At 36.4% G+C, this 24,890-nt stretch overlaps 1 protein-coding gene across 1 annotated transcript; it reads left to right on the top strand.

The window, feature by feature from the left end:
• The first annotated feature begins 14,996 nt into the window (after nt 1-14,996).
• On the top strand, nt 14,997-23,272 carry LOC113356602 (CSC1-like protein RXW8). The gene is made up of 11 exons (XM_026599777.1): nt 14,997-15,307; nt 16,220-16,647; nt 16,836-16,982; nt 17,901-17,964; nt 18,043-18,315; nt 18,451-18,651; nt 19,477-19,775; nt 20,691-20,967; nt 21,334-21,615; nt 21,723-21,956; nt 22,578-23,272. Exons 2-11 carry the CDS (start codon nt 16,367-16,369, stop codon nt 22,866-22,868), a joined length of 2,349 nt encoding a protein of 782 aa, XP_026455562.1. The 5' UTR covers nt 14,997-15,307; nt 16,220-16,366; the 3' UTR covers nt 22,869-23,272.
• Nucleotides 23,273-24,890: the final 1,618 nt, after the last annotated feature.

A 24,890-nucleotide genomic window follows, 5' to 3' on the forward strand; every position in this document is an offset into this window, starting at 1 on the left:
TTAGAGCATAGCTCGGTCAACCTCGCATGCGTTGCTATCTCATGCATGTTTGTCAATGTTAGTGATCAAAACTATGAGTCTTGATTTCTAGCCTACATAGCTAAGTCTCGGACTAGGATAGAAAAGTGTAGTTGAGCTCAAGGAATTCATGGTGATTCATCATACAACGACGAAGATCTATATAAGGAACCGTGGAACTTCATCAACAAAAAGGTATGTGGAGACTTGAACTTATCTATCACTCAAAAGTCTATCTCCTCTATCTCTCACTTCTTATGAGACAAAAGTCGTATGCTATATAGACTAGATCATAAACATTTGACATTTCGAGCTGAGCATTCATTGCTTATCTTTTTCTCGAAATCGTGTGTTGGTAAAGCGTTTCGCTTTGATCAAGTTTATCTTCACCTAGTGACGAAAGTCATGAAAAGTTCCAATCACTTTGAGAATTGCTCTGACGTGAATCGGTCTGTGAATAACGGCTACATAACGTCATCTGAGAATGTCTCAATGATTGAAATGAGAGTTTATATTACATAACCATGTATTCCTTAAACCGAAGTTTTCGAACTTTGTTGATCAAGACAAATCAGAAGGATTGTGGAATTGGCTTGCCAAGTCCACGAACCCAGTCCGCGAACTGTCGGAAGTTCTCGACCGAGAATTTCTGTTGGATTTTCCAAAACTCGTTTGTGTGCTAAATCCGTGAACTCAGTCCGCGAACCCAGTTCGCGAACTGGCGGAAGTTCTCTTTCCGAGAACTTCTGCGGAGTTTGGAAAACTCAACCGATTAACTTAAGTCCGCGAACTTGTTTGTGAACTTAAGAGGTTATGATATAAAGATGTGCTCTAAACATGAAACATTAAATTACTAAGGAATGCTTTATGCAAACCGTGACTATAATGTTCATGAGCCGATTCAATCGAATCGAATCATCTTTGTTTCATTTGTGTCTTGTGTAGTTACATAAGATCGCATATCAATTGAACAACTCTTTAACTAGTTCATTTGAGTCAATTGAACTAGTTATGGTGAAGAAGAACAAGGTTAATATGAAATGCTCATATGGTTAACCTTTTGGGTTACTATGTTGAACCAACATACACGTACATGTTTGGGCATGGTTTTCGCAAACCCAGTAAACGTCTACCCAAGTGTGTGTGACAAGCTAAGTTTTCGATCTAACGGTTGAGAAATATTAGCTTGAATCTAAATCAGGTTTTCATCTAATGGTGAATATGGATTACTTTGTAACTAAGGCAAAACTCTGATTTGAAGGCTATATAAATGAGACATCTAGCTTTGAGAAAAATTCCCCACACGTCTGTGTGATACTAGTGCGCTCGCTAGAGTCGATTCTCCTTTAACCTTTGGTTTTCTTCTCTAAAACCAGGTTAACGACTTAAAGACTTCATTGGGATTGTGAAGCCAGACTGATACTACTTTTATCGTAGTTGTGTGATCTGATCTTGCATCTTCTACTGTACAAGTACAATCGATTGATTGGCTTGAGATCGTGAGAGTTCTCCGATAGGCAAGATAAAGAAGTCAGAAACATCTTCCTATCACTGTTTGTGATTCCTCGACAAACCTCCTGTGTAGTCAGGAAGGATTGTAGAGAGGTGATTGATTAATCTAGGCTGTTCTTCGGGAATATAAGACCGGATTATCAATTGGTTCCTGTTCACCTTGATTTTATATCTTAAGACGGAACAAAACCTAGGGTTTATCTGTGGGAGACAGATTTATCCTTTGATAGACTTTTCTGTGTGAGATAGATCTGTTTATTATCAAGTCTGTAATTTTGGGTTGCAACAACTCTTGGTTGTGGGTGAGATTAGCTAAGGGAATCAAGTGCGCAGTATCCTGCTGGGATCAGAGGCGTAGGAGTACAACTGTACCTTGGATCAGTGGGAGACTGATTGGGTTTCAACTATAGTCCAGTCCGAAGTTAGCTTGGAGTAGGCTAGTGTCTGTAGCGGCTTATTATAGTGTGTATTCAATATGGACTAGGTCCCGGGGTTTCCCTGCATTTGCGGTTTCCTCGTTAACAAAACTTCTGGTATCTGTGTTATTTCTTTTCCGCATTATATTTTATATAATTGAAATAATACAGGTTGTGAGTTCGTGATCATCAATTGGAAATCCAACCTTTGGTTGTTGATTGATATTGATTGATCCTTGGACATTGGTCTTTGGTACCGTCCAAGTATTCCTTGTGTTTGATTAAGACTCGCTGATTTCTATTAGCTTGAGTAATATCAAAAACAAGAGAGAGAGATATTAACTCCTTGAGATACTTTTCTCTAGATTGATTCTGACTGTCTAGTTGATTCTCTAGCAAAGTATTTCGGAGTTAGTCCATACAGATTGCTAAGCGAAATATTGGGTGGTGTTGATAGACCCCCGCCTTTTCAATTTCCATTTCGATTCAAGAAACAAGTTCATGAATACACTTTCTTTAAACAAATGTAAAACATTATTTTCTAGGATGGAATATTAATCATAACCCATTCACATAATCATAACATTATATACAACATTATGTCGATGTCATATCTAAGAAGTTCAAAAGATAAACGTTATACTTCATAGTTTAATTCCTTAATACTATGATCATGTCACATCACTAGAGTATTATACAAAATATGTACAGTATATACAGCTTTGCAGTTATGTTTTCAATATAGAATGACCTGAAAGATACATTAGAAATGAAACAGTTGAAGTCAATTTTACTAACCTCAAGAGGAAGGATGATGTCGTCGTTGTAGTTCGTTACTTCTTCACATTCTTCAGGTCTTCTGAGTAATACTTGTATGTCTCAACATTCCTAGACTTTATAAACCTAAATGAAGTTGACTCTAGTATTTAATCAAGCGAATCTATATGAGTTTTGATACTAAAATATGACAACCAGACTTGACATACCAACGCTTGGTGAGTTCAACCAAGCTATTCTCTAACACCCTTTTTCTAAGTAACATCAAGTTATATCTATTGTTCTGATAAATTTGAATTTTATTTTGAACTCCCAATGGCTACTTTCAATGAGTATTATAAATTGTGATAAGTTTCCTCAACACAAACAATAAAGAGGACACTTATTCAAAACTAGTATCCTGTGTATCTCATATAATTTTTTCTTCTAAATCTTTATTATAATAGGGGGTGGGATGAGGTGAGCAGTCCCTAATCACAATTTTATTCTGTTACTGGAGTTGTATCCTCTAGAGTAGGCTTGGGATACGTCTCAGCCTCGTCTGGGAGTTGAAGGCGCCTACAAGATATGGGGTAGTTGAGGGCGGTGACGTGCCTTCGAGAAGTAGAAGACCTCATCAAGGTTGTGACTCTTTGTTTGACCATATCTTATGGGATGAAGAAATTCCTGATATGTACGTCAAGATTGATGATATATGTATGATTATGTTAATCTTGAAAAGTCCGTACAGAGATATGTGAGCGCGTATTAAGTAAATATTACTCAACAAGAGTCTAAATATCGAAGTAAATATATGTAAAACGAAATCGAGAAAACATATTAATCACAATGTCTTTGTACAATATCTCTTTTGGGATGAAGTAAATCCTGACAGGTATGTCAGTATCTCTTCTGGGATAAAGGAATTCATGACAGGTATGTCAAGTTTGGTTGACATATTTTAGTTTCAAAACTTGAAGTTGCTTGATTTGATTACTATAGTCAACTTCGTTAGGTTAGATAAGGAGCATAGAAATGTTGAGACTCACTATTATTACTCATAAATAACCTAAAGACGTATCGGCATCAAAGAACACATCATCCTTCAGTTTGATGTTAGTAGCAAAAAACTTGACTTGTTCCATTTCCATAATGGTTCTTTTAAGTCAGTTTTATTGAAAACATAACATACGAAGTGTAGTTTGTTTACTTGTCTCTAGCATCGATGATTTGGTCATTATTCAATGATCAAAGCATCAGGGATAAATATACTATTTATGCTATACAATTTTAGTATATAGAGTTACGACGTATAGTTTATCTGTAGGCTTCGTGAATCGACATTACACTAGTAAGTAACTTGTTACTATTTAGTGTCTGAACTTCCATAATGAATTCAACCTTTGATACTATACATGAAGAAACATAATATTCATAATCTAAGGAGACTTGAGAAATATCGTTTCGTAGTCGAAGAGAGTTCAAGATCGATCCCCGGCCGATCCTGTATAAAGGTTATTTTGTATTTTCATTTACGACATGTTTGGTGATCTTCGAATTTGAAAAAGCATCAGTATGTGCATCGATTGAACTTGGGATGTTCACATAATGTCAACATAGTGATTTGGACATGTGTTAAACTCTTATTACTTAATGTTCAAGTATTTTCATTTGATACTCAAGGCGAGATCCTGAAACCGAAATATTCTAATATCTTTTAGATATTCATATTTGAATGCTTTCCGAATCCCATAGGATTACATTTCTTTTGTTGCTATATTAATAAAGTATATGTATGTATGCTAGCTAATATTAGTTGTCAACTAAGAGTAATTTCGGTGCATGAGTTAGAATACAGTTCAAATTTGTTAAAATGGAAAATTGCTCCCTTATGGATTTCAGATTTGGTAATTCCTTATTCTCCAAACATGCCTCGGTCACAATACTATAAAATAATGGAGTCGTATTCTTATAAACTAATCCCGTGACATACTGCCTAAACTTTTGTGTAGGAAGTCCATTCGTTAGTAGAGGACAGAAACCTAATTAGGTGAAATATCTTGCATGGCCTTTATTTAAAGTCTTCTTTTGGATCAAGAAGCTTTTAGTAGTACCGTTAGTGGAAAACTAAATCATGTTGATATTTTAGTTTTTCGATTATTGATTTGATTTCCTAACAGTGTAGTTATACTTAATGGATCAAATTTGTTCATTATATGGTTATTTTTTTATTATATAAGGACACCAAGTTTGTTTGAGGATTGCCTATTTCAATTTGATTCGAGATCTGAAGAAATAACTAGTTAACGGACTACATTCTGTGTATGATCAATTATTAGTAGGATTAGGAATCAAGTTGTTTGTGCAGGTGACACTTTGGAGATTAAATACTAAAAAAAATTATTTTTGGTATTCTGATCTTTCTGATACTTCTTACACACTTGATTCTCTGGGATCTAACAAGCAGTTTATTTCATAAATATCATATTTGTAGGAAAGATCAGGCAAACTGATTTGTGGCTTTTTCGTAGAATTTCTTGACTAGAGCTTGTCGACTGAGATATTATATAATATTTGTATTGGTATTGATCTTTTGACCAAAGGAGTTTATATTGACTGACTACCCTCATCATTTCATCCTCAACATGCCGTAGCATATCTCTTTGGGCATTCCCTATATGTAGACCTTATAGGGTATCTTCCGGGTGTTCCTATGTATGAGTCTAGCTCTGATATCATACTAGAAATATGGATATCCAACTCAAAACCAATTACCACTAAGCGGAATTTCAAGTTATATTATATAAATTTAGGCTAAGGAATTGAAGGACTATATAACCAACCATGAACGCACCTATGATATAAATACTTTATTAAAAAAATTGTCATTAATTTAGTCCATACTCATAGCACTTTGAACATCAGTTTAGTTCATAACACTTTCTTCACTAACGTGTACAGTTCATTTATCTCGATGTACTTATCCAAATCCTAGCAACTATTCAAATATGAGGAGGTAGAAATAAACTGTTTATTAGTCTTAAGATTTTATTCTTCCACGATGTTGTTTGCATATTTTCTCACATTTTTGACGCCTATTTTTCTATAAAACTCAAATGATAATAAAATGTATTTGGTGATATGTTCTTACTAAAAACTCTAAATTTCTATTAAAAATAAGCACAATCTAAAAAATATAACATTGTGGTCTACCATTTCGAAAATCAGTCGTTGAGAATTACCAATCAAGACTAAAATTAGAAGATGGTGAGGTTTGATATATCAGATTGCGTTAATATTTGATAGCAATTTAACTATAAGAAAAACATACTGCCAAAGTGTTAACTTCATATCCATTATCTTCCAGTTTTATAGACGCCATTTTTTTCGTTTTAATGGGTTAGTACAGTGGTTAGTTGTGACCCCTAAATGTTAATAGCAATAACAAAGTTTAGGGTTAGATGCCAAAATTGTGATAAAATAACATTTTTTTATAAGCAAAGGCCTTCAAAAAGGCTAATGGTCCTCCTCAACTGTTAGAAGGATCCAAACAGGGGGTTTAGACCAGTACATGGAAGAATTGTTTTGTTTTGCCCATTGAGCAAGCTCATAAGATACAAAATTACAACTTCTAGGTTGAAAACTAAAGATACAAGCAGATAATTTGGAAGAAAAGAAGAGAATGTCTTTAAAGATAGCATCCGTCCTAGAGTCTCCATCGAAATTCCCAGCTGAAAATTGATCGATGAGAGCTTTTGCATCACTTTCTACAATGATGTGATAGAGATGTTGTTCCACATATTTCTTCAGAACTTCCCAGATGGCCCCTGCTTCAACTTCTTCAGCAGAGTGAACATCAAAGACTAAGGAGGCACAAAAGGTTGCTTTTCTTGAGAAATCACGCATCACATACCCTGCACCATTTGCTCCAGAGATATCATCAAAGGAACCATCAGTATTGCATTTAATCCAACCAAAAGAAGGAGGCATCCATTTATCACTAATACTGACATGAATGGTGGAGGGAGTAGTCAAACTAGGATTTCTAGAATTCCTAGTGAGAAGCATAGCTCTAGCTCTAGCTAAGAAAACAATGTAGTTTTCTCTAATGCCTTGGAAAATGAAGTTGTTTCTACTGGTCCAGAGAGACCATAAGATAACCACAAAGAGACATTGATTATCCTCAGACAATTTAGACTGATGGTCAGTTAACCAGAAAAGAAGCCAATCTAAAAAAGATTTATTCTGAAAAAAATGAGTATTAATGTTGAAATCAGAAATGAACGAAACCCTACTAGCAAAGGGGCAAGTGACCAAAGCATGCATAATAGTTTCCTGAGGATCAGAACACCTAGGACAATCCACACTATGCATAGGCATTCTAGTATGGAGAATGGTTCTGGAGGGCAAGGCATTTCTAGCTGCTCTCCATAAAAAACCTGAATTTTGTAAGGTACTTTAACTTTCCAAATGCACTTCCAAAATTTTTTACAAGGGGAAGGCTTAAGGCCTCTGAGCCCCAAGTAGGAAGATTTAGAGGAAAATTTGCCATTCTTTGAAAGATCCCAATCCCTCCTGTCAGGAGTGCAAAGCTGGCTTAAGGGAATGGAGATAATCTTCTGAACAGAAGCATTATCAAAATGGGTGTTTAGTCTAGACACATCCCAACTTCTGGATTGGGAATCAATGAAATAAACAACTTTAATACTAGGATCAGGAGGGACAAGAGGGTTGGGTGTGGCAGAACCCTGAGAGGGAATCCATTTATCACACCAAGGGTCAATAAATTGACCATCCCCTACAATCCAAGAAATAAAGGGTTTTATAAGCTCCTTAATAGCATGCAGACAATTCCAAGTCCAATAACATTTAACAGTACACTTAGAATTCAAAAAATCAGTTTTGGGAAAATAATTGGCCTTAAGAACAGTGGCCAGAAGACAGTTAGGATTTTCCAATATTCTCTAGGCATTCCTAGCAAGCATTTCTAGGTTGTTTAACTCAGCCTTCCTGAACCCAAAACCCCCTTCAGCTTTAGGGGAACATAAAATGTCCCAGCTTAGAAGGTGCAACTTTCTGTCCTTGGGATCTAAAGTTTCACCCCATCAGAATTTACAGAGGTGAGAGTCCGTTTACAAAGGTGTTTAGGGATAAGAAAGGCTCCCATTTGAAAAAGAGGGATAGCTGGACCAATGTTCTTGATCAGAGTAGTCCTAGCAGCTTGGGATAAAAGCTTGTGAAGCCAGATACAGATCCTGGCATCAATGGCTTGGAGAATACCTATGTGTATGGATTCTTGAAGCTTGGAAAACAGTAGGTGTTCCAAGATATTTTTCTCCTAGATCCCTGCTTTGGATATCAAAAATATTAGCCAAAATGGCTTTCCTATGTCTAAGAATCTTCCTACTAAACAGAATACCAGATTTTTCAAAATTGATTTCTTGCCCAGAAGCAAGGCAGTATTTTTGAAGATAGTCTTTTATGACATGAATCTTTTTCAGTAGCTTTTGAAAACAAAAGAGAATCATCAACAAACAGAAGATGTGTCATTTCAGGAGCCTCTTTACAGACTCTTATGCCTTCTAAAATACCCTTTTTTTGGAGGCTGTCAATGTAAAAAGATAAGGCCTCAAAACATGATGTAAAGATAGGGAGATAGAGGGTCTCCCTATCTTAGACCTCTTTCAGGTTCGAATAAACCTGTAGGGCTACCATTAAGAAGGACAAAATAAGACACAGTGGAGACACACTGGTTTATCAGTTTAACCCAATGATTAGACAGACCCATTTTAGTTAAGACTTTCTCAAGAAAATCCCACTCAAGCTTATCATAGGCCTTAGACATGTCAAGTTTGATGGCAGCTATGCCCTCAACTTTATCATTATGATTGACAACATATATGGCCTCATTAGCAAGCAAAATGTTATCAGAGATACTCCTCTTAGGGATAAAAATACTTTGATTTTGGGAAATAATATTGTTCATAAAGGGTTTCAGTCTATTAGCCAGAGTTTTAGAAAGAATTTTATAAATAAAATTACATAGGCCAATAGGCCTGTACTGGGTTACCAATTCAGCAAGAGGGACTTTTGGGATGAGGGCTATGTTGGTATGGTTAAACACCTTGGAAATGTTACCAGTTCTAAAGCAGATTTGAGTCATATCAACAACAACTTCCCCCATAATGTTCCAATGCTTTTGATAAAAGAGGCCTGTAAAACCATCAAGACCAGGAGCCTTCCCCCCCATTTGGAAGACAACATTCTTAATTTCCTCTGGAGTCAGAGGTATATTTAAGGATGCATGATATTCTTCAGATAACTTAACAGGAAGATCAGCAAGAATTTCATCTTGAAATTGATGAGGATGGGTGGAATAAAGATTTTTGAAATAATCTATGAAGGAATCTCCAATACTATCTATATTAGTTAGAATAATATTCAAGGAATTCTTTATCCAGCTAATAACATTTTTTTTTCTTCTAAAGAGAGTTACTTTATGAAAATATGGTGAATTTTTGTCACCTTCCAAGAGCCATACTTCTCTAGATTTATCCTTCCAATATAACTCCTCCAGGTTGTACAGATATTCCAACCTGGCTTTCAGTCTAGAAGTATTACTAGTATCAGTAGGATTAAGAGTTTGAAGGTCAGCTAATTCTTTTCTAATGGTAGATATATTAGTATGTATATTACCAAAAGAAGACTTATTCCAATATCTTAGGCCTTTCTTGGTGCTTAAGAGCTTAGCTTTAAGTTTGTAGGCAGGGGAACCTACCACATTAACAGACCAAACATTAGCTATAATATCTCTACAGGTAGGATCCTCTATCCACATAGCCATAAAATGAAAAGGTCTAGGCATACTAATATCCTCATAGTTAAACCTTATATGCATGGGACAATGGTCTGAAGAATCCCTAGGAAGGTTATTGACACAAAGTTTAGGAAAAAGATCTTCAGCAGTTTGATTAATAAGACATCTATCTAATCTTTCAAGAATCAAATCAAGACCTTGTTGCATATTAAACCAAGTAAATCTTGGTCCATAAAAGCCAGGATCATGGAGATTAAAGACAGAACAAAATTTTCTAAGATTTTCAAAATCAGGGTCATCTACTTCTAGGCCACCATTTTTATCTTCAGTACCTAAGAGAGCATTAAAGTCTCCTATAAAGAAAACAGGTTCATCTAAAGGGACATTTATCTGTTGACATTGATGTTCCAAAAAGGCTTGTCTTATACTACTATTAGGTTCACCATACATAAAATGAATATGACAGGTCTTAGAATGGATTATATCAGTAGTAGTAACATATATGCTCCTCAGACTGGAGGAAATAATGTTGAGGTGAACTTCCTTTTTCCAAGCAAGGGCAAGACCGCCACTTCTCCCAACACTTGGAACATTAAAGGTACAGGGAAATCCCATATTTCTTAGTTTCCTAGCTGCCATATCTTTGTTCATTTTGGTCTCAGAGAGGAAAATAATATCTGGGTTGACATTCTTACATAGAAGATTAAGCTCCTTGTTAGCAGATTTTTTACCAAAGCCCCTAATGTTCCAAGCAATCATGTTGATATTATTGACAAGAAAATGATTTATGGTATTATGAGCAGTGTCAATTAGAGGAGATGAAAGGGGTTGATTTACCTGAGTGGTAGAGTCAGATCCACCACCAAGAGAAGCATTGGTACCGTCACCACTTTGAGAGTCAAATTGGGAGGAATCGAGACTAGAACTAGCACCATTGAGAGGATAATTATTGCAGACACCATTGTTGCTTGGGGAATTGTCAGCAGGTACATTGTAGCTTCCAAAAGAGTTAAAAACTGGTTGGGTATTGAACTAGCAAGTAGAAAGGTCAATGGTTGGTAGTTCTCTTAATTTGGTGATTGGAGGACAGAGTTGAGCATAATCAGGTTCAGTAGAAGTTTGTTCTTCAGGGTTACCACTATACTAGCCACACTTGAATTAGCTCTTGTTCGTTTTCGTAAATCAGCTCTGGGTTAATCTTCCTTTTGAGGTTTGCTAGAGCATCTTGTTCAACAGTGTTAGTTGTTCCTCTTGGTGATGATTGGACTGGTATTTGGCAGAGTAGCAGTTTTGAATCTTCTTGAGGAGTTAGAGGTACGAATCGGACCACTGGGAGTTGACTCTGATCCAGAGATAGAAGCAGCAACTGTAACATTTTGAGTAGTAACTTGTTTTAGCACAATTGGCAAACCATTTTCCAACTGGGTCAAATGTTTTTGAACCGGACCAACATCAAAGATCTTCAAAGTAGTGGATCTATTGATAAATGGGCCCATTTGGAAAGTATTAGATAAGCTCTTTTGAATAGAGTTTTCCATTCTTTGATCAATAGCTTTTGTTTTTCCTTTATTGCACACTTCAATAGCAGTAGATTCAATTTGTGTTTCTGGTATAACTTCAGAATGTTGCATAACAGTATCAATAATGGCCGCAACTGATGAAACTACTTGCTTGATTGTAGAAGGCATCATTAACTTTGAGACAGCTGGGAGAGTATAGTTGCTGCAAGATGCATCAAGCTCTTTGATATTTTTTTGCTTTAACTGCCAAGTAGGGAAGTTACGATCTTTGTGATCCAGAATGTGACAAGAGGTGCAGAAATACCTAGGAACTTTGATATGCCTGCATTCAATCAGAAACGTTTCCCTTCTACCACTTGTGAATAGAGGAATGCATGTTGGTAAAGCTTGTTGGAATTGGATTCTAATGCAAACTTTGACATTCTTTCTAAGAGGGTGTTTTCCAAAAGGATTTTGAGCTTCAAGCAGTTCCCCCATGTTGAGAGTTAGTTTTTGAAGATCCTTAAATTATGTGCATTCGTTCGGAATGTTGCATACGATGAACCACATGATTTCCTCATCAAAAGTGAGTTGATGATTTGGAGGCCAACCTTCTACCGGAACAACTCTTAGTACCATTAGATAACCGCAGACAAACCAAGGTTTCTGAGAATTGATCCTGTTAAAATCCTATTCAGATAAGTAACAGATGAGAACTTTGTTTCGTTGACCATTGAAGGTAGTTATGGTTGGGTGTTGAGCTAAAGACCAGTTATTACAGATGTAGAACCTGATTGAAGAAGTTGGGATCAAAGTCTCACAGCAAACATATCCCGCCATACACCATTTCCAATTAGTATCAACTTCAGCAAAGGCTACTTTTTTATCGATGAAAACTGGTTTAGCAAGAGAAGATGGTAAGGTTAATTTCTAAGACATTTGGAAAGAAAGGATTTGAATTTCTTGGTTTAGGCTTTGAGTATCATCAGAGGATTGTGGGAATTCCATCATTAAGAAGAGATGGATATATATGAAAATGGGATGATGGACATCAGTTTTCCAAATAACTAATATAAAATGCAGCTGCAGGGAAAGGAATCTCTTATAAGGACTATTTTGATATTGGATACAGACAATGTAGGTGAGGGAGAGACAGAGAGAGTTTGTTTGTTTATGAGTTTGAACCTTAAAAAGGGAATGTGAAATTTGTTGACTACGGATTAGAAAGCTTTCAGGATATATTTGGTGTGATGTGGCTGTTGTTATGCTGCAAGACTTACTTTGGGGAAGAGGATAACATAAGGAACGTCCCTTTCATATCTTTGCTTTATTTGCATTATCCCAGTAGAAGCATTCACGTGAGCATTATGAGACAGAAACCACATATTGACAAACCCAATAATACTTTGTTGGGACTTTTGTTGTAGGTAAGCTTGGGGATACATGACGTAGTTTGTGGTAGTTGGGTATTTATCACATTTTTCCCTTCTTGGGCTGACGTTTATATGATGATGCAAACAACCAAATGGAGTAATGGTAGAAAATTGGAGGAAAAAATTGTATTGAAGTGGTTGGCTATGGGTTGATTGTAAAAGGTCCGTCGAGTCGTTTGCTTAAGAATGGAGCTAGTAGCGCATCTGCCCTTCATACCCCAAACCGCAATGGTGCATCTCAATTGATGCTGCATTCTTCTAGTCTGCATAAAACAAAAAATGTCAATTAGACCCCAACTAGCAATCTCGAAGTTTGGTGACCTACCAACACCTCCCTTAGCAGCAATTCTGTGGGAGAAAGAAGTAATAATGGGGATTAGGTGTTGAAAATAGGTCTTGACAGGGTAATGATGTTCATTAGGCTGAAGGGGGTACGTATGGCTTTGAATGGGCGTGGTAAACAAAGAGACATGACGGTTAACTAAGCGCCATAAATGGAATTGAATAGACGCAAATGGGTATTTAAGGGGGTGATTAGCATAGAGATTATTATTTTCAAGATAAATCTTTACAGAAGAGGAAAGGTTTAGGTTTATATTTAGCAAACAAATTTGAGAGAATGGTTGATTTTCCTGGCCAAAATCCATCAAACTCCGATGGTAATCATCCCGCTGTACCACTGGAAACTCCTGAGTATTCCCAAGCCAAATCACTTCTCCCTTAATTGAGTCTGAATGAGTTGCAGAGATTGAGAGATGAAGCACAATCAGAAATTGATCGTCGTATTCAAGAACAAGAACGCCAACGAGATGAAGAAGAAGCTGCTCGTATTTGAAGGGAGCGAAGGGTTGAGGCTCTATATAGTGCATGGCTACCCAAGTTCTTAGAATGGCGAGAAAGAAAAGATGAGGAATGGGCAGAGAAGCATGCCAAGACCCCAAGATATGAAAGTGCAACAGAGAGAGATTTCGAAGCTTCTGATGGCTTTGAGTATGATATGGAGGAGGTGAACACCAGTGACCTTTATTCTGAGGATGTAGAGGATAAATGCAAGATGAATGCGTATCATGATGGGAAGTTGAGAGGCCGATTCGATTACGAACTCGCAAACCCCAAGATCTTTGCACGCACCATGAGTGAAGGTGAGCCAAGCATGGTAAGGGTAAGCAGACGTATTGCCAACTTGGATTATGAGGAAAGTGATGATGAAGAGGGAGAGGAAGGGGATGACAGTGAAGAAGAATCTTCTTCCAGTGGAACTTCACCTGCACCATCTGACAGTGATGACAGTGAGCGATATGAAGATGAGAGATGGGAAACTGATGAAGATGATTGGTGGTAATCTCTTCAGAATTACCAAAAAAAACTAGCTTTTCAGGCTTTGCATAAAGCTTGAAAACGATCAACAAGTTTTTAACAAAACAGTGTTTCTAGTAATTTTTCTTATTCCTTCCTTTTTTGATGCTGGTGCAAATGGTGTTAAGCTTCTTCTTTTTTTGGTTGTGGAATCGGTCGGTTTTAATCCTTTTTTGGTGGTGTTGATGAAGTGGAACGGTGATGTTGTTCAGGGGAACTTTTTGGTTAAAGTTGTAAAGTTTGAAGTGTCTATAGTTTTTCAGGTATGTTGGAATGTTCTACATTGGCTAGGATTTGGGAAGTAGTAGTGTGGTATTTTGATTGAGGTTTGCTATTTTAGTATTTTGAAACTATAATCTTAAGATAATTTGGTGAAGAAATTGGGATGTAATGCTCAATGTAGAATTGGAACCTCTTTGTGTGGAAATTTATGAACTGTTTGTTGTTTGTTTCAAAGATGTTTGAGTAAAGCTTGTACTTGTTTATGTTGGAATCAATTCTATTTTGTAATGATTTTCTATCTGTAAAAGTAGTAATTAGTAACAAAGATTTGTAGATGATATAACTGCCAACTAGAATCACAATGAGAAGAAAAGATTGATGAATACTACTAAGATTAATCCCAGATATAGTGGTTTTAAAACACATGAACAAAGAAAATGATGCGCACGTCAGGATGACGTTGCAGAGCTATTGCAAATAAGATAGTCTTCATATGTGATAAAATAACATTGTGATAGAGAGTAATAGCAATAATGTCATTTAGGTCATATATATGATGTAATAAGAATTTTATTAAAAAGTATAACTTCGTCATCAATTTAGTCCACACACACCACATTTGTCATCAACGCCCAATTTTCCTGTGCTTATCCATTTTCTATAAGACTCTCTGCTTTTAGTATTTTCTCACCGACTCCGACATTCAATCCCAAACTTTTGTGGTTGTCTCCATCGAAGTTCCGACGTACCCCTTTATATAAAATTTTCTCACCGACTCCGACATCCAATTCCAAACTTTTAGTGGTTGTCTCCAGCGAAGTTCCGACGTACCCCTCTATATAAAAATATCCCGACTCCTTTAGTACATCATACACTTCATCCACACTCTTCCACGTGTACAACCGGATAACGCGAAAACCGTACATCTCCCCACGTGGAATTCTGCCGACGAAAGTTGGTTCTTCTTCATCTTCGACCATATTTTTAGGGCTCTTCATATGTCAAGTTTGAAACGAACGAGCGTGAAATTAAAGAAGATATTGATTTTGATATTTTCAATTATAAAATTCGAAATCTTAAAGTTGAATTAAATTATTGCTTCTGGGATTCTACAGCTTGTCTTTTAAGAGAGAAGAGTTGTTATCGCTTTATTTGTAAATAAAAGGGACTTGATTTCCATTTCTATCCAAGTATCTAACTTTCTCTTTTTCTCCATTCTTCTTCTGGACAATTGATTCTATCGTTCTTCTTCTTCTTTGGATTGGAAACTCTATTGAGGTAAGTATTATTAATGTTAATACATACTTTCTGTTTGATATTTATAGATAGTGTTGTTGATTTCTGGTGTTTAGGGCCAATTACTTCTTTATTTTGATTAAAATTGTAGTGAATTTGAATGATATTGGAGCAAAATAGTGAAAATAAGACAAGTGTGAGTAGTTTTCCTTGCTGTATGTAAGAAGATATTGAAGGGAATGTTTCATGAGGCAACAACCAAAAATTAGAACCGAGTATGTTAGGACTTGTAATATATGAGTGCTGAGTACAAAATCCCCCTAAATTGGAATGGATAGGGTTCGTAGATGATCACTTGATCACACATTGAATTCAATAGGTTCTAATGGAATTATTAGGTATTATTCCAATGGACTGAGTATTCCTTAAAGCTGCAATATATTATCAATCCTTGCCACTGTCAGTGCTTTCATAGGCTTCCAGTATAATTGTTATGCACCTTAATGTATTATTTGCACCCTAGAATTTATATCAGTAGTTGGTATCCGATAAGTTAATATTCTAGTCTACAATCTATATTATTGTCGACGTATGTGTCTGATGCACTATGTATGCATTTTGGTATTTCCATCAACTTATCTCTTGGAGCATTGTCGATTTGGTTATCCTGTTGGTTTGAAAATTATGTGAATGAAAACTAGTGAGTAACTAATGTGCTTCACTGGTCCTCGTATCAATGGTCGTCCCAACTATCTAGGAACTGATTTAGATTTTGTTGGAAACCAACTGACATAGTAGGACATTGTAAGATTCAGATAACATCAGTGTTTGTTATAGTGGCTGAAATTTCAGTAACTTTATTTTCATTTTGGATTGTAGAATCTGGATTTGGATGTACATATCTTGAATTTCTGTGTTTCCTGACATTTAGTGTTTGTGCACTTGTGCATCTAGGAATCTGTTTGCCTGCTGAGGCTCATTACTTCCTGCAGTACTGGTTCTTCCGTATCTGTTTCAGCCTATAGATGAAGATGTCACGAATCCTTCCATCATTCCTGTCTTTAGAAAAATGATTCCTAGTATCCTCTGCAGTGGATAGTGATGTTTATCTCTGCTCTTTTAACTTCTGCGGGCATCAACATAGCTGTATGTGTAGTCCTCCTGTCACTTTATTCTATATTGAGAAAACAACCTGGAAATATTGGTGTCTACTTCGGGCGAAAACTCATTCAAGAGCACCTCAAACGTACTGACCCCTTCTGGTTTGAAAGATTTGTTCCTTCCCCGAGATGGATAGCAACGGCTTGGTCTACATCTGAAGATGAAATTTTGGCTATTGGTGGCCTAGATGCCGTCGCTTTCCTTAGACTACTTGTTTTCAGGTAATACATTTTTTCCTTAAAACCATGCCAAGGAAAGAGATAAAGTTGCGCCTAATTATTCTCTTGCGCTCGAGGCAGATGACAGAAATTACTTGCAAACTTGTTAGGGTTGAGCATATTTTGGAATCAAGTTTCAGTTTTACTTATCTGCGTACTACCTAATGTGTTTGTAATTGTATTTTGTACAGCATAAGGATCTTCTCTGTTGCAGCTATTATTTGCACGTTTCTTGTGCTTCCATTGAATTACTATGGGCAACAGATGATACACAAGCAAATACCATCAGAGTCACTGGATGTGTTTACCATTACAAACGTTCAAGAAGGATCAAAATGGTATGAAATCAACAATTCTTAAATGCTCTATCAATCATTCTTGTAATGTTTAACTAGTTATAACTCTTGGACATGTGTACATTTGTGTGTCGAGACTCTTCTGACCATTTTGGATTTTTATTTACCGTCACTTACAGTGTTAGGAATTTATGCTAGCCAGGAATTTTGATCTCTGAGTTATATGTTGTAGTTGCACACTAGCCACCACTATATATAGTGTGTTTGGATTTGTGTTTGACTTACATAAATTAGAAATCAATATGGATAACGGTAGTGTTTTTTAAATCCTTCAGAAGTATAAAACTATAAATCAATTTTTTTCTTTAGATTCTATTCTATTGTAATTGGTACATCTGCTGTTAGTGCATAGTGTTGCTGCATCCATAAAGCCGAAACATCAAAATAATTGCCTCGTCATGGTCGATTACCAGGTTGCATAGATACTGGTAAGGGTGTCCGATACCGATACGTGTCGGTGAATCCGATTCGGCATTTTCAAAATTGGCCGAGACGTGATACATATAATTTTGTTAGTGTTATTTTATAGGAATCAATAATGTATTAGAGCAGGCAAATTCAATTTAATCCCAAAAAACACTCATTGTACACCTATATCTCACAACATGTCAGTCCCACATTGTTAGCGAACTTCAAAATTCCTCTCTCAACCCTCTTTATGAGGGGCTCCTTCACTTTTTTTTTCAAGTGTTCCTCCACTTCACATGTACAAAGCATGTGAAAGCAAGAGAGTCCCTTTACAAACAAATTGCAGGGAAAACCTTTAAAAAAACTAATAAATATTTTTATAAGCATTTTGGGAAGTATATGATACGGGTATTGGAGAATCCGATACGGGTACCAACATAGTCCTCAGATATCGGCGAATAATATAACTAAAATATGTTTTTACCCTTGCAGGCTCTGGGTTCACTGTCTCGCGTTATATATCATATCCTTTGCAGCCTGCATCCTTCTTTACTTTGTAAGTGCTTGCCTTATGGTGATCTATAAGTTCGTTTTGCATTTTCCGCTCTTAGATGACTTTGCTGTATCTTTGTAGGAGTACAAGAGCCTTGCTAGAATGAGACTTGCACAGATTGCTAAAGATCCTGCAAACCCTAGTCATTTTGCTAAAGCTCCTCCAAACTCTAGTCATTTTGGTGAAGCTGCTTCGCCGAACCCTAGTCATTTTACAGTTCTTGTTCGCTCCATTCCATGGTTACCAGGAAAAACATACAGTGACACTGTAACAGACTTTTTCACAAACTATTATGCATCCAGCTACTTATCACACCAGATGGTTTATCGGTCTGGAACAGTACAAAAACTGATGGTGCGTAGCTTTTGCAAAACACTTTCTGTTTTGTTGTTTTTATATAACATGGGATTTATTTATTGGTATCAATTGTATATCTTATTTTATTTGGCTGGACTTAGTTTCTGACGTGTGGGAGTTTCCTGTTTCCAGAGTGATGCAGAAAAGGTATACAAGGGAATATCACACTTTGCATCTGCTTCTATAGATCTGAGTTGTCAACCGAGTTTTGTGAGATGTGGTCTTTGTGGTGGAACAGCACACTCTTTCAAGATGCTCTCTAGAAATGAGAGTATCATCATCGAGGAGAACAAACCTGGCCTTGCCCACTTAGACTCAACAAGGAGCCGTGAGGTTGTATATCAATCTGGTTTGGTTGAACTTGGTTGTAGTTTTTTGTGCTTACTCTGTTTAGCGTGTGTCAGTCCTTTCTTTATACATTCAAGTGTTTTGATATCTACTATATTCCCCGTTTGTTTGTGTTTGTTTTTTCTCCGTTCTATGTGCTGTCAAACATTTACTTGCTCACTAGTAGCCATTTTCTTGCTTCCTAAGAATTCTTTTGGCAGCTACTCTTAGATGGAGTTATAACATTACAGGGTTTCTTATTAATTTAAAAGATGCATATCAGTAGTTTATATGACTAGTGGATAGACTTATCCCAGCATCCCGGGCGTAGAGGATCTGTAGCCCGGGCTTGTTAGTGGTGCCAATGCTGTTGGTTGCCATGCCAGGTACGTGTGGGAATGGATTAGATGGCCGTGGTTCGACAATCTCTTTATTTGACTTATCAAAAGAAAAAAGGATAGACTCATCCCCAAAGAGTTAATAAAGTGGGAAAAGGTAGTCACATTAAATTCTTGATTCAACAAGGAAATTTCTGGCCCTAAAATATTCTTTTTAGACATCTTCATAGTTATACCTACAAACTCACTAAGAGACAAAATCATGCTAGCCATAGAGGTTAAATTATACTTGTTTGCAAATTGCCTATTTTGTTTCCAGTACTTCTGTACATCTGTAGTTACTTAAAGTCATTATTTTTGTAAGTAACAGTCACGTCCTTCATAATTTGTTATTTTCAATAGATGCACATGTCTTGCTGCTTTTTCTATGTGCAGCGACCAAGATTGAGATAACCTTCGTTATTTTTGATAATATTGTTGATTATTTTCGCAGGAATGCGCTGCTGCCTTAGTGTTTTTCAAAACGCGCTATGCTGCTTTTGTTGTTTCCAAGGTTCTGCAATCATCAAATCCGATGATTTGGGTCACTGATTTGGCTCCAGAACCACAAGATGTTTATTGGTCGAATCTTTGTATCCCGTACAGGCAGTTATGGATTCGCAAGATCTTAACTCTTCTAGCCACTACAGTGTTCATGTTCTTGTTTCTTGTTCCTGTGACTCTCGTCCAAGGTCTTTCTCAGCTAGACAAGTTACAACAAACCTTCGGATTTCTGAAGGGCTTACTGGAAACGTAAGTAAATTTATATGTCGTCATGGATATTGATTTCCTGTTAATCAATTTCGCTATAGAGGTTTTTGGCATCACAATAGCTGACACTGTACTTTATAGATTTAAAAAGAAACTGTGTGTGGCTGTTCTGTTTAAAACCCGTAGATGAAAGGCCACTCCTTACAGTGTATATGGTAATAAGTTAACACAATACGATGAAGATTTGGTTCTGTTTTTGTTATTACTGAAGCTCGTCAGTATGCTGGTACTTTCTGTTTATATTGATGTGATTTGCATCTTTCGAAATGCCGTATTAGGTATTGTTTGAAATGTTTCTTTTGTAAACCAAGAAATCAAGTCATTGATGCATTGAATCATTGGTTTGAAATTTTAGAAAGTTGTCAGTTTTCTTTCAAATTAGCCACTTCAGAAAAAACCTGAAGATGCATTGCTTTAGCTATTTAATTATAGCCACTTGCTATTTTATGTTTACAAAACTTAGCTCTTAGTAGATTTAATCCACATTTGACAGCATCTTGAGTTCTTTTTGTTGTATCATTTAGTTATTGGACGAGTTACATAATCTTATATAGCAATCGCGTAGTAGAAAATGGACGAATAGGAACTGTGACTGGTTTTGGGTATTAATTCTTAATTAGGAAAGTTAGGTGAGTTTGTCTTATGCTGACTTGAGTTCTTGTCCCATCTTAGATTCTCTTGCTTTTCTTCTTGTGAACAGTCTTCGAATTGCCTGTGGCTAGGTGGATATTTACCTAGCTTAATAGAAATTTGATGTGAAATAGTTTTGGAGGATCGTGACAAAACTCTTCAGCACACTTTCAAATAAATTATCTTACATATTTGATATAGAAATGAATAAGAATTTTGTGTAAAGAAACGTGGGAACTAATTTCCAGGATCCGTCTATATGTGCAGGAGATACGTAAGGCAATTGGTGACAGGTTACCTACCAAGTGTCATATTGATGTTATTTTTGTATAGTGTACCTCCATTGATGATGCTGTTTTCAGCTATGGAAGGTTCTATATCTCGAAGTGCACGGAAAAAGAGTGCGTGTATCAAGGTTTTGTACTTCACAATCTGGAATGTCTTCTTTGTTAATGTTTTTTCTGGTTCTGTCATCAGCCAGATACATGTGATTACTAGCGTAAAAGACATTCCTACCCAATTAGCAAAAGCCGTACCACAGCAGGTAACTATTCCCCCTAATTTTCTATTATATTTAGTGGCTTTTAACTTCAGTTCAGTATGTTTTTTAGTTGAGTATGAAAGCAGTGTCACTGTTTTTTTCCCAGACTAATATTGAGTTTCATCTTTGATATTGTATTTTCTCTTCTTAGGTGCTGTATTTTTGGCCCTTCATTAGTCTTGTTATTGCATTTTCAGTGGCTACTAGTACGCACGTGATTTACTTACAAAAACTTCCGTACTTTAACTGTGTCAACTTATGTTTTCTGTTATCCTGGCAATGAAGGATAATTAGCCAGTGTTGAGGTCTGTTATCAGCTATATTTGACGCTTAATGTTGAATTTGTATTTGTGTTCAATGATTGCGCAGGCTACTTTTTTCATCACCTATGTTCTGACATCTGGTTGGGCCAGTATATGCACTGAAATCGTGCAGCCTTTTGGTCTTCTGTGCAATATTTTCTATAAATTCAAACAGCAGACGAGAAATATTCATCATCCTGACTGCGCTCTATCTTTTCCATACCATACTGAAGTACCCAGGGTTCTCCTTTTTGGGCTCCTTGGTTTCACCTCTGCCATCTTGGAACCCTTAATATTGCCTTTCTTGCTGGTTTACTTCTTTATTGCTTACATTGTGTATAGGAATCAGGTGAGCGTACGATTTTTACTTTCTGGTCTTTCTTTCTGTTACATGGTTGCATTATTTCTACCATTATTACTTGCACCGTAATGATTACCATTATTGCCGTTGTGTAGTTTCTCAACGTGTATTTTGCAAAGTACGAGACGGGGGGACAATATTGGCCTATCGTGCACAACGCTACGATCTTCTCACTGGTATTGGCACAAATAATAGCTCTGGGAGTTTTTGGTCTAAAGAAATCTACAGTGGCGTCAGGTTTCACCATTCCACTCGTCATACTGACTCTGCTCTTCAACGAGTATTGCAGAAAGCGGTTTAGTCCCATATTTAAGAATTTCACAGCACAGGTAAAATTGAAAGCTATTTTACGTATGCAACTTTGTGCACCGTAAGATGCATAATGCCCCTTTGTTTTTCTGACCTGGTGTTTTGACCGAGTGACTAGCTGTAACTGAATCTGCTCTATCGAACGTTGTCAGTGAAAACAGAGGAAAATTGTATCGTTCTCCAAACGAGTTGGCATAAAATAACAGCTAGAGTCATATTTCTCTTCTTTTTCCTAAACCAGACTGTTATAGAAGGGACACCTGTTTTTGTTAAAGAGACCCCAAAAGTTGACTGGAAATGAATTGCCAACATTTGTAGATAGTTTCTACTGTCAATCTACAAGGTGTTCCATCTACAAATATTGATGAACTTTCAAACCAAAAATCATTGATTTGAATCAATATTTGGACTTGGGCCGAGTTTACGTGAATGGAGCTTGTCCTTAAGTAAGAACAACTGTTGTTTCTTTAATGTATGTGAATTTGCTCACATGATTAAGATGCTTCTCTCAAGCCATTGATTTAGCTCTCATAACTTTTGAACAGTCAAAAAGATCCTTATTTTTTTTAGTTTGTCATCCGTGACCCTCGTGTTTATTTGTCTTAATAAAAGTGACGTGTTAATTTTTTTTTGTAAAACAGGATCTGATAGAGATGGATAGACGAGATGAACAGTCTGGAGTGATGGAAGAGTTCCATGAACAACTGAACACGAAATATTGTCAATTCTCACTTAGTGACGAGATTGCTAAAGTGGAAGAGTCTACTCATTCAACTAAATCACATTCTTTGGACGAAGACAAGGAAGTCAGGCAAGGTTTGGGATACCCAACCCTTGGAAGTCTTAATTTGAATGGAATGCAACAAGTAGTTACCTGGCTTTCTATGCTTAGTTTTCATGAGAGGAGGAGCCAACACCAAACACCCAAGTAGGCCAAATTGGTGGAATGTCCATTTCAACCTAGAGGCATAAGATAGAAACATAAATAGCAAAAAGAAAGAGAAAAAAAGAAAGAGAAAAAAAGAATCCCACAATGGTAAAGGACCTCTGATTTCCCTGTGGTTTGTATATACTGCCTTCTATGTTTTGTAAGTTGGTGTTTGTAATTGTATCACCACGGTTAAGTAGTGATATTATTAAACTTTACTACTTCTGAAACATTTGTGTTTCAACGGGATCTGTCTCCCTCTCCATTAGGCATCTATGGCTAGCTCTTGATGAGTTTTGAATCAGAGCAGTGTGATATTATAGCGCTGGTCAATTTTGTGACAGCAGAACATTGTCAAGTTAATGGAAGTGGAATGTGATCCCAACATTCAGTTCTTTTACTTTTTAATGTTGTTTATAGGATTTTGGCTACATGTATTTGGTTTTTACAGTATGGTGGATGGAATCCAGAAAAGTGTGGAAGTATGAGTTAAAAGATCCAGTTATAATAACTGGTTCAAGCCCCAGGAGTATAGGGATCGCGAACTCACATCTCGTGTTGTTGGTGCTGGGGTTTCCTTGGAATCTTGGTTCTTTCTTGGAAAAGATGCTTGGAGGAAGTTAACTGAAAATGGTTTAGAATATGTCCTTTATTCGGAACCAGAAAATGTTAAAAATACTGATTCCAATACCATTTGTTAGTTGTAGTTTTTAGTTAAACTTACAAGTGGAAGTGTGAATAATCAGTTCGTATTAAAGTACCATGGCCTGGCCTCGTTTAACTTGCCTTGTTGCTCAAATTAAGCAACTCCCAGATCAGTGATTATTCAAAATTTCAACTACAAACACACAATTCAAAATCTGATCCAGACACTGAATGCAAAATAATGGGGGCGAGAATCTAAATTCAAAATTTTGTTTAATAAATTACTGGTTCTGGTTTCCATCTGCGCTTGAAATTTTAGTTCTTTAATTAGTAGTTATTTTCTTCTGGCGAAAAGAAGAAAAAGAAAAAACACAAAATTCATTGGCCCATTTGCCATTTGAAAATCTTGATAGGGGTGAGATGCCTTTGATATCGTTAGGTAATCATTTTTCAATCATTATTTCTTTTTTTTCTTTTTACACTTTTATTTCCCATCCCCGGTATGATTTGAGAAAGCGTCATGTGTGCGTGTGGCTTACACCTTGATTCTTGACAATTCCAATTACCTGCAATTTTTCCTGCAACTCCTTGGGTGCATAAACATGTCACTTTATGAAACAAGCGACAACAAACTTCTGGAGCACCCCAGGTTCGAACTTCATTACCCACCTTTAGCTATCTTAGCTATTAGGCATGTACAGATCCGAAATGTTTGAGACAGGGGAAGACATGTCTTGTTAAAATTCCAATATCTATTAAATGTACACATATTTGGTTGCCAAAAGCCACCACACATATGGCACCAACTTGTGACTCGACACATCTCGATCTAGTCTCGTTCTAGACAACTTGTGAAGTTGAGATGAAGCCTAGTTATAGATGTACTGTTTTAATAATAATAGAGATGAAGGAAGAACTAGCTAGCTATAAATGAAATTGACAAAAGAAATAGTTCATTTTCCTTTTCTAACATGCACGAAACATTGCTTTACAAATCCTTGCTCACATATATCACAGCTTACACTCATAATAACCTGTAATTTGAGACACATATACCAAAATTAAGTAAAGATATTTCCAAATGTAAAGATCTCGAATAGCTTTTTGACAAATTAACTAACTTCTTAATCCCATTTTCCTTCTCAGATAAGATTACTATCATATAAGAATTTTTATCAGCTAGGCTAGACCCAGAGTTACTAACGGTATATAATTGTGTAGTAAAACCAAACCAAATAACAGGTCCAAATTTCAAACAGGATTCGAAATTATCTTTTATGTTTAGTGACTGTCAATGTCATTAGCTTACATTAGTCAGAAATATGTTTAATCTTGATATGTTTAATATTAAATCAAAAAGCTGCCCTTTGAAGGTCGTCGC

Source organism: Papaver somniferum, chromosome 3 (assembly GCF_003573695.1).
Source record: "Papaver somniferum cultivar HN1 chromosome 3, ASM357369v1, whole genome shotgun sequence".
NCBI classification, from domain to species: domain Eukaryota; kingdom Viridiplantae; phylum Streptophyta; class Magnoliopsida; order Ranunculales; family Papaveraceae; genus Papaver; species Papaver somniferum.

Coding starts and splice junctions, on each gene's coding strand:
- LOC113356602 (XM_026599777.1), top strand. CDS start 16,367: ATGTTTATCTCTGCTCTTTTAACTTCTGCGGGCATCAACATAGCTGTA. Junction 16,648..16,835: donor CTTAGACTACTTGTTTTCAG/GTAATACATTTT, acceptor TATTTTGTACAG/CATAAGGATCTTCTCTGTTG. Junction 20,968..21,333: donor CAAAAGCCGTACCACAGCAG/GTAACTATTCCC, acceptor ATGATTGCGCAG/GCTACTTTTTTCATCACCTA.